The sequence below is a fragment of the Tubulanus polymorphus genome, chromosome 6 (assembly GCF_964204645.1).
Source record: "Tubulanus polymorphus chromosome 6, tnTubPoly1.2, whole genome shotgun sequence".
Taxonomy (NCBI): domain Eukaryota; kingdom Metazoa; phylum Nemertea; class Palaeonemertea; order Tubulaniformes; family Tubulanidae; genus Tubulanus; species Tubulanus polymorphus.
Window position 1 is genome coordinate 7,523,059 of NC_134030.1, and position 11,264 is coordinate 7,534,322.

General features: G+C 37.8%; 1 protein-coding gene across 1 annotated transcript; it reads left to right on the forward strand.

The window, feature by feature from the left end:
* Positions 1-1,366: 1,366 nt before the first annotated feature.
* LOC141907469 (uncharacterized) lies at positions 1,367-10,034 on the forward strand. Its single transcript, XM_074797118.1, has 7 exons — positions 1,367-1,468; positions 5,452-5,585; positions 6,249-6,323; positions 7,276-7,399; positions 8,971-9,213; positions 9,551-9,674; positions 9,792-10,034. Exons 1-7 carry the CDS (start codon positions 1,408-1,410, stop codon positions 9,967-9,969), a joined length of 939 nt encoding a protein of 312 aa, XP_074653219.1. The 5' UTR covers positions 1,367-1,407; the 3' UTR covers positions 9,970-10,034.
* The last annotated feature ends 1,230 nt before the right edge of the window (positions 10,035-11,264 follow it).

The window sequence follows — 11,264 nt, forward strand, 5'->3', positions numbered from 1 at the left end:
CTTGGAAATAGATTATAAAAGCAAATTTCCCTTAAACAAAACTTTGAAGTTGAACAAATTATGCATTTTAATCTAACTAGTGTCGAGTAATGAATGAAATCTGCCTTAGAAAAAATAGCTATATTCCTCACATGCCACAGTAGAACAATGCGGCTGTGCTAGATCGATTACGATTACGATTACGATTTATTTACACTCCAACCATTTACATGGTATATGGAGGAAAACTATTACACATGTATATACAAATATTTACAAAACAACACTAAAGTGATTAAAATTTAGAGAATGAAAACGTAACGAAATATATATATACATCAACTATTTACAATACTATATATACTATTGGAGGGATCTTAACTCTTTAGTGCTGCCCCTATATATAACGATAGCGGAATTTCTGTGAACTAAAATAGCAGCTCGTATTTTCCACCGGAATCCAATCTAATAATTGAATGATATCGCCATATTCTTTTAGCTAAATATATTCTACTTCATAACCACAATGTAACTGTTAATGGGGTCACGAAGCCGGACAATGGAATGGTAAAAAGGCACAAACCTGGGAAAATGATTCCCCGGCCGCGTTTGATAAGAAAAAACACGCCGGGTCAATATCTCTGGGTCTCAAAAATAACGACTATCAGATTTTCTGTAATCCTTCAGTAATCGACCTTAAATCATCACTTGAAAAAGAGCGGCCCCTGGTTAACGGTTACCTGGTATTGAGTTCCCTCCTCGCATGGTGACATAAGAAGTACAAATATCTTCCCACTTTATCTATTGCAAAGTGATCTTGAATATTTGGCACATTAAATTCCACCCCTTTCAAATTTGCATCATGCTCAGAATCGGACCAAGCATTTGGCCATGGCAAGCATAGATGTAGTATTATTTTCTAGGCCCTCTAAAGGCTACTCGGTCCAGTTGCATTTTGGAGTAGGCCTAACAATTATCGACTGAATGATGTCCTCATTAGTTGTAAATGAATAGATACATCAATAGATTATTGATGGCAGTAAATTATAACGAAATACTGAAAACGCTGCCATTGCACCACAGATTTTCGCATTTGCCCCACATCTTCCATTACCTTCTGCTGTAGTTAGACACGTCACTCAGAAATGATTTTAATTGCAGCCCGGGTATAGAAATGATTTTAATTGCAGATAAAATCTCCCTTTTTGAAAAATCTTTGATTTCGGAGATGGAAAAATTCATTTTAACTGCAGATTTTACGATGTCAAGTCATTTTTGCCGAAACGAATTAGGGCTATCCATTAGATCGTTTGGAATTCAGACTATAGTAGGAGCCACTGCTGTCAAATAGAAATAACTGAAAGCGCGTTATAACAGTACCAGTAGACACAGTTCTCGGTATGGAGCCATGGTGAACCCAGTAAAACCATGCTATTACGCCGTGATCAATGGATTGGATTTATAATTCTGTTGATCTCGTGTACGATCGGTAAGTAGATTAAGTAACTGAAAACACGATAAATGTACATTATCAGAAAAAATAGCGGTAGAAATCTAACACAAGGAATTATACACTGGCAATTTTTTCTCTGAAAAGAATACTTCAATATTTTTTTGGTAGTATACGACATTTTTTGCATCAACCATGAAAACAATTTTCATATAAAAAAAGGTCTCTTCGATCGAAAATTACCTTAATTAACACGCGGAATCATTCATATGAAAAGCTATCGTTGTTATTCATAGTATTGCAGAATAAGACATGGAAGAACTTTAACGAATATTCATCAGATTTTTCACGCATGCTTTTAGTAATTGATACAATTATACAGATAAAGTAATCGCACTTCTAGCAGCCGACATTTGATGCTGTGTTTAGTGGTGGTCGCTGGAATTTATTCAATCAATTGAAGTGTTTATACCCATTTGTCAAGAAAAATCTCGCTTATTAGTTGACTTGTATATGTATAACGTTTGGTGGTTTGACTGTTTGTTCAAAAACATGTAAACACGTCCGGAGGAATGTTGTACGATTGAGCACACGAAAAAACAAATGACTGCGGATGATTTTTCCGAACCATCCGACCAAAAATGATGGCACATTATTCCCACGCGCGGAATGTTCCCTTTAGATTTTTCGAAAGCCTTTAGGAATTTTTGTAGCAGCCAAATTTGTGATTATTACCCCGGGTAAAGATCCCCTTGTTTCTACTACGATGTTCAACCGAATACTGACTGTATGTTTCACATCCTGACATTTTCGATTGAGAAAAAAAGACTTTTGGTTTGTTACGTACGTCCAATGTATACACTTCCATTGCGTGCAATCGTTGCGTGGGGATACAAGCTCTGTTCTCAAGAACAATTCAGTTGTTTCAATAATTACCGGTATCCGAAATATCTTATTGATGTTACGGACGCCGTGTACGTATCTCTCCAGACAGAAAGAGAGGCATAGAAAGAAAAAAGAGACGAAAAACAACCTTGTTGTTTATCTGGCAAATAGTTCCTAAGTATATTTCTCACATCCCAACGATGAGCTGTGTACAAACGAACATTACTGAGTTTATCCGATGTTATTAATAAAACCTCGGCTACAAGAGTGTCTATAGTTCAAGGAATTGCCGGGGCAGTGGGTTATTTGATTTATGCTTTTCATAATTGAATTTTTCAGATTCTATAAATTTCTGGCTAACGCGCGTGTTTTGCGTAACAACTCAGCCGTAGTCGTCTGCACTAAAACACGTGGCGGTTGTTATCCGGGAAACGAAGCGATCGTCGAAATCTTCTCCACATAAAGCCAACATTAACCATAAGCCTTCGATTTTGTGAGCAGGACACCAAAATATAAGAAAAAATAGAAACTTTAATGTGCCTTGAATAAGAAGTAAGGTCCTGTGTCAATGTCTGGATGCCTGAATGATACGATACAGTGAATTTTGCTATATATTTCGGAGAATTTCGAATGGACCAACCTTACTCCGGCATCAGTTTCGAATAAGAATTCCAACGTAAATCACTCCATCCAATTAACATAACAAAATAACGTATACGGCGATATTGAATATACATATATTATGCCTCGGGGTATAGGTAATAAAGTGAACTCTCTCTCTCGACTTGGGGACAATTTTCGCCAATTGAGAGTAACAAGTAATAATTCATAGGTTGTAAATTATCCGGCTTATTATCTATAGACCTCATTTCCCACCCAGTCATCAGGGCTGCGCTGTTACACCGCAAACTACACGACTCGTAATAATCGGCCGTCAATTTTAGTGACAAGCATTGGCGGAAATTATGCCTCCAAATTTTTGCGCTTTGAATACGCAGTTTTCTCGTGTATCTTCAGTTCCGGGGTTAGTTCGGTGAAGTATTCGAATGCTACACATTAGTTAGCTATATAAATATCGATCATCTGTCATGAAGCAGGAAGACTTTATTTTGTTACTGAGAAATTATCAGTTATTTTGAAAACGCGGGAGGTCGGAGTATGGAATCTAACATATTTTACAAGAACCCATGGTGCACAGAAAATTGAGTATCTGATTATTTTGTGTCTGTTACGACAGATTGATGCAAATGACGCAAAGAAAAAATGGGTTTAGGTTAAAAAAAATTGATACATTGTTTCCATTTCCGCGGAGGTTAAAAGTTGACCCGGCCGGCCACCTAGGTATAAACCCTGTACATTTCTTTTTTTGAAATCATGATCAAGCTAACAGACCTGGAAGCTATAGAATTTCATTGGAGTTAACAAAATGACCCGACCGATTTGGAGAAACAAGATGTCGTTTTTTAGCCTTATGATATGATTTTGATATGATATGATATGATATGGTTTATTTTCATGTAAATTTTTTACAGAATTAATGAATAAACAAATATTAAAAATGAAATGATATTAAATGAAGAACTTCTTTGAAGCAACATTCTTACGCGTGGAGAGCTATAGACGAATTTCCTTAGTAACTCCCTCTTACGTATATAGCCATATGGATTATACTAATCGATTTAGATATATATATATATATATATATACGTGAAGACATACCTTGATTAGCGTTTACATACAGGGTACACATTATATACATACATACACAAATTATTACGATATTATAAACATTTATAATGGGTATAGCCCCGAGCTTAAATGAATAGACCAGACACAACATAGGGTCGTTAATAAAATATTTGGACAAAGTGCCTAATACAGTCTGTATATACATGTATCATATATCGTCGTGTTTGCGTTACCAGATAACGTTGTTACTGCGCTAATTAGATGCGTTTTCGGTTTTCAGGTGCCACTTTTTCTAAAAATAGACAATGACAATAGATTTTTTCAAATCGCTTGATGTATATATACAATTAAACTTGTTACAGCACTGCCGAGAAAACGGTTTGTGAATGTGGCATTTTGTGTAAGTGTAATCGAGAAATCGTTAAGAAAATCGTGTAATTACAAAGAATACTATTACTTATCGCGATTGAATGAGTAACACCCCAAAATAGATACATAAACAATTACACAAAATAACGAATTTACACGGACTGAGAAAGAAAATGATCTTTAACGAAGTTTATATCGCCAAATTCAAAAGGACGATACACCCACTTAACGCGTGACAACCCGTCGAGTTTACAACGCGCTGCGTGACAGAACAAAAATGCATCCCGGGGCTATCTGAGCACGAAAAATATGTTAAGGGTTTCAGGAACAATGATTGACTCAGAGCGTAAAATCAAAGACAGTTATTTCGCAATTCAATGGGAACAAATACGAAGAACATACGGTATGCGCGTAGGAGACAATCAATATCCTTGAAGAAAGAATTTTACAGATCCAAATTGACGATATTGAAAACTATCTCACTCGCGTCCATACGTGTATTAACGATTCAACTCTAAAATTCAAAAATTAAGATTTGAATTTCTTATGCGTTGAGGCACAAAATCGTGCGCTACATTTCATATTAGTTTCTGGCGATAATCAACTGATCGTCAGATCTACATCCCAACGCACACATAGTGTAACGCGGAAACTCAGAAACACGGAAACAAACATGTTTGATCTCGAAAACGTTGTTCCCGAAACCATGTTTCTCGTTTCTCGTAAACGCATCCGACACAGGGAAACGCTAGGAAACGTATATTCATATCTCCTGTTTTCCTGTTTCCTCCTGCATCTGCGTTTGTTGATCATTCATAATTCATTTCATTTCAAAAAATGAAAAAATACGAAACCTGAAATTTACTCCGGCAAGGTTCGATCTCGAGTCGGCCAATTAGTGAATGCAAGGGAAATAGGGAAATACTACATGGGAGCATGGAGCAATTAGTCAGAATGATTTCCCATTGTGGAAGTCACTTCAATGGCTTGTCATTTTTTCAGTTGGAGAAAGAATTCGCCGCATAATTAGTATAATATATATTTATAATCGATAATATGTACGTTTGTTTTTTTTTTAGGGTTATGCAACGACGACGCTAATGGAGGCAAATTCCACGGAGCGTATCAAACGTTATGCAGGGTATGCAGAAATGCGAAATCGTTCGAAGACTGCGAAAAAACAGGCTCTTATATAACCTGTCCCGAAAATAAGGTAAATAGTTTGTAGAGAGTTTTTTTTGTAGATAATTTCAGTAAACTATTGCTTAAAAGATTTAGATATCGTTGTATGTCATATCTAGATTTTGGTAACGTGCCATATCAAAGATGTAGTGTTAGATACGAAGGACGGGTGGCGCCTAATGTTAGCGTTACTTAGATCCCCAGTTCATGAGATAAAAAAAAGGTGAAAAAATATCAACAAAACCAGGGAGGCAGGTGGGGAGTCGGCCCTCCCCAAAAATTTTGGAAAACGTAATAAATTGTGGTCTTTTTGCAAATTTTATTGTTATATAAAATAGAGCTGCCTTTTTCGGCGTACTCTGTCTCCCACAACCCCCAAAAACTACAATTTCTATGTACGGCCCTGAAAATGAAAAACCCCGCGGAACTGAGTGCGTTCAAACACACTGGCGTCTGTGATGCTCCTCGTTTTATCTCCGGATATTTTGTTGGGAGATTTTCTACTGACCGGCGCCTCTGGTTCGCTCACACAGAAATTGATGTCCCCCGTGTCGACCTTGGCGACTGATTACTCTAGGCGACGGTAGACACGAAGCAGGTGCTTTTATGATGGCGTAAGACAAATTACAAGCTCGCCATATTTCCGGACAGAACAGAGTGCTTACATAAACAAATGCACGTTTTTCATTCTCAGACGACATGTATGACTGATATACACGTTAAGGCAAGCGGCAAATTTATCATCAACAGAAGATGTGTTCGTAAAAAGGTTCGTTCAGTTGCATTAAATCAGACCGAGTGTATTCTTTTTTCACAAAACTAGGCGGTAATTTGAAATTGTTGAGATATTTTCCCCGTATCGCATAAGTTGAATGATCGCTCCCCAAAAAGCAGACGTCCGCGGATTGAGCCGCGTATGGTCTACAAAAATTCGACATCATTAGAAATCTCCCATGTATTTTTACATGTAGTACAAAATAATGTCATACACAAAATAAACTTCATTACGATCTGCGCGGACGACTATTCAGTTCTCCATCTCCATTGGCGACTAAATTATAAACGAGACCCGCGGGATTACTTATCCACGGATTCGCACGCACGCAGACGCACAATATAGATAGTCGTCACAGTGAAAAAATACATCATGCACAAAATGAATGTAGCGCTGTTATAGATGATCCATATCAGAGCTATAAAAGTTATCGCAAAATGGGCAAAAATGCAAATCTATATGGCATCAAAACTCCACTAAAGCAGCGTTAGTGGCTGTCTATAAAAGACGTTCAAATAAAATTGCATAATGTTGACCCCCTCTCCCATGTCCACAGAATTTCACTAAACCCCTGCCTCTGTCCATAGGACAAAACGCAATTAAAGACATCGGATATCAAGTCATGTAAACTATTCATGTGAACTATTTCTCCCCTAATTCGAGGTTGCAGTCATCATCCATGTAATGCAGGAAGAAGAAAGATGTCCACAATCAAACAACCCCGCTCCTCCTTGTCCACAAAAGTCAAAAGTTCACAAGCCCCCTCAGCCTATTTCATGGGCATCCCCTTAAACCCTAATTAATTTCGATTCGTTGAAACTTAAGTGGAATTGAGCTCCAGATGACCATACGAGCCTTTTCATGATTGTTATGCTATGCTGCAATACTGTTAAAGTCTGTTCACAGTGTTAGTTTACAAACTATTCGTTGTACTTTTCTGTTGCAGTATTGCCACAGGAAACGTAAAACTAGTGACACGGAATGTTCCAGCGGTTATGTACGGAAACAATGTAGATTCTGTTGTCAAGGTTACGACTGTGATAGAAGCGTTCCGAAAATACGACTACCAAGTAGGTTTTAAGTGCACGCATCAATTGCCAGGGGTGCGCTTACGTTCAAAATATCGAGTTGCGTAATAATCTTGATTTAGCTCAAATTGGCCGTACTGGTCTTATGGCCAGTCGCAGATTATTAGTTACTGGTCGTTCATTCTATCTTCAGGGTCAAATTTAAGAGGTTGTCTCGGGGGTCCGCTCATCCTCTCGCAACTTGCATCTTTTCGGGTGTATTTCGTCGAAAATACCCAACACCTAGGGTAGGACCCACTTGTAGCCTTGGGCGTGGCTGCTTTATCCGAGAAATGCTTTATCCTTTTCTTTTTTTCTGGAGCCCGCACCTTCAAATTTTCCGAGATCCGCCCCTGATTTTGGAAATTCTAAGTGAAACGGTTTGAAATGTTCCCTCCGCAAAAATCATCAATTCCCACTAAATCTGAAGCTGTCGTGCAAGAGATCATTAAGTCGGCGCTCGTAGTTTATTTCGGATATTGTAATTTAACTGTCAGATTGTATAAAGCGAGTGTATATCAAATCATGCAAATCTGTATGAGAACGACAGAAAAGCAATTCCTTTTCGCATAGTTATCGGCATTTTCCATGAAGAATGATACTCTCGTAACAGTCTCTTAAAGAGCGGGAGGGTTAGGAGTGAAGGCGGTTGAATGCGAGGTAAAGGGTCTATACTGTAGTTCACGTGCATCGCAGCGTATCATTTGGCTGTAAGCTGAAAACTAACATGGAAATCTGACGTAGGAATCAAGATATTAGAACTAAAATGAGTTGCTTTGTTGATGCGCCTCTCTGAATCGACGGTGAATCCGCGCTCGCATGCCACAAGTAGAATCTTTCATTACCAGACGATTGCACTGTCAGGAAACGACTGTATAACACATACGTAAAAGTAAATGATGGATAATATACTCTTTTGTGCGCGTATTCGGCATTCCAATATTTGTTTTACGTCAAGCTGAATAGCAAAATTGCCCACTCAATAACTACCGATACTCCGACAACAACGAAGGAATTGGGTAACATTTCCCATTCATATTGATTAATGTAAATATTTGAGAACATACACAATGTTCAGAGTATCATCTATACATATAACGCGTCAAAAAATATATTTCTATGAATAAAAGTGCGAAATATGCCGTCTCCAGGCCAAAGACTAGGTTTAACTCTAGTTCATGGACGTATAAACTAGAATTTCTCTGATTTTATACTTCGATGGGTCACCTAAGATAGTCAGGTTTCTCAGTATATTCGTTGTATTGGTGTGAATTAGTTGAGTCCATATTCTGCCGACGTGCGTAAACGAATAAGATAATCTTAGCTAACCCTCCTTATATTTGTAAATGATAACATGTTGAAGTTTCCATAAGTGTCATACCAAACGATTGGTTTCGGTTAGCGAAGGAAGGTGATTGACAAATATACGTCGAACTAACGGGTAGACTCTTTAACGGGGTTACGGTGGCCGATTCGGGCCGCGCCAACATTTTTGAACGAGAAAATACTGGAAAAAAACTGATAACGAGAAAAATACGCCATACAATGTAAATATATTTTGTCTGCTTTTACAGAAGATTGCGCAGCGTGGGGAAATTGGACTCGCTGCGATAACGCGTGCAAAGGCAGAAAGCGACGGAAGCGTGACTGCACGAAATACGAAATAACACCTGATGGGAACATGATACATTTCACCCCCGTCCGACCGAAATTATTACTCAACGATACGTTCAACTTTATCTCCGATAGTTATATAATGACGAAAAAGAAATTAGAAAGACAAAGTGAACGGTGTTGGCATCCGTTAGTGTGTAATGGTGAGTTCAGGTTTTTAAGTTCAATTTCGAACTTATTTCACGGAAAGTACATGGCAGGCTATATACATAGATAATAAATTGAACAGCGGTGAGGTGAGACAGGCCTATGCACATTCGTCGAAAATAGTGTGGAAAAGGGGAAAATGATAATAAATATAGCTGCAAAGCAGCGAAGAGATTTTCAGCACCAAAAAAAACAAAAAATAAGACAAACAATTTTTCATCAAGTACAATTATTCAAACAGAGAAAGAAAAGTAGCATTTCGTATGCGCACTGCACTCAAAACTGATTAAGAAAATGTCATGGAATAGTACAGAACCCGTTGTTTATTCTTAGGAACAGAAGCCAACGCACCGAAAGCAACCGAGGAAAGTAAGAATTCCCAAGTCAAAGACGACACTCAGAAGGCGGTGAACGAAACCTCCGTTCTAACTGACAAATCAGAAAATTGTCTAACTTTGTAAGTTTGGCTTGATTGCGTTAAACACACATTATTCTTTTCGATTTACATATCGCCCCCGCTGTATACGCGAGATGAGTTCTTAATGATGTTCTCTACTTCTTAATGATTTTCTAGGAAAGGAAAATCATTGACGGATGGTGGAACCAATGTTAATGATAATTCGACATATTCTACGCTTTGTACGGGTGAAGTTACAGAGAATCGAAAGTCGAACTGTTGCATTTTGCTCGGTAGCAATCTTGTATTTAAAGGTTTATTTGTAATATGGACTGTCGTTTATATCCTGTTGTAAATGTTCGCGTCTTGCGGCGTTTTATGTGTACATGTTTTAATGTATTTAAAAAGATATGATTTTTATCAATAAATAAAGGATTTACTGAAATCTACTCTTTGCGCTAAAAATCATTCTGGACGGAGCGAATATTTATCTACTCTAAAATGCTTTTTCGCTTTTCAATGGACGCACTAGGGATTTCGATTAGTTGGGAGTAAAGGGGGTTCGAACCTACGCAAATCTACGAGACACGAACGATGAAATACTCGACGAGAACCGATGCGTTCTTGTATTTGTGTTGTCGACCAAAAGACGATGGCGTTTAGTGGAGGTTTTAATGTGAAAAACATGTAATATGCCCGCCTTGTCAAAAATTCTTCAAACAATCTACGAGGACCTTCGAGTTTGAAAAGGATGTCGATGTTAGTAATTGAAATACGATGGAACAGGGTGGAACTCTTCCAGATGGTAGTTGTCGAATATCTCCCATTATTATGGACCCTTAACTCGCTGAACAGATATTTAATTATTGTTCCCAAATACTTCAGCTACATATATCATACATAGCGTCAGCCGCTTGACACTCAATCCGTCATCTATTCTGGACCAATGATGATCACAATTAATAAACCGGGTTCAAACTTGGGACACCCACATCATCAACTCTCAGGTTCAGTGATGTATAGTGGGACATCCATTTTCGTCCTCTATCCATCACCGCACCACTCGTGTTTCTTTTGCTTTGAATGGTGGAAGAATAGCCATACTCTGACGCGGAGAACAGATGATTAGTTCAAATCTACTTTATACAAAATTCAATTGAATAGTACTAAACATTAAACTAAATTAACAAAAAGGATGTTTTAGTGAATAACCAACATTTTCATGCTATTTTCTGAAATATTTTGTTGAAGCACGAATTAATTCACCATCCTCGACTGCCATGTAGCATTCCCACCTAACTCCACGACTTAACTGAATAATAACCAGTGCGCAAGTTAAATATCTCTCCAGATCAGAAATCGTAGAGAAATACAAAAACCTCTCGAAATAGAAACAAGAAGCATTTGAAATACATCTATGAATTCAAAACTGTTCAATTTACATTTGATTGAATTAGTAAATAAGGCAACGTAAATGATTTTTCTATCGTTATCGAACTTGTGTAGAAACGAAAGAATATGGTTCTACGTCTATATCATATTTGTTTGACAGTCGTTTCTATACGAATCGATGAACTTGGCCCATAGATACCACATGCCCATGGCGAGTGCCAGAAAAATCCGATCAAAATTCTAGGACTAGAAACAATT

Coding starts and splice junctions, on each gene's coding strand:
- LOC141907469 (XM_074797118.1), top strand. CDS start 1,408: ATGCTATTACGCCGTGATCAATGGATTGGATTTATAATTCTGTTGATC. Junction 6,324..7,275: donor GAAGATGTGTTCGTAAAAAG/GTTCGTTCAGTT, acceptor TTTCTGTTGCAG/TATTGCCACAGGAAACGTAA. Junction 9,214..9,550: donor GCATCCGTTAGTGTGTAATG/GTGAGTTCAGGT, acceptor GTTTATTCTTAG/GAACAGAAGCCAACGCACCG.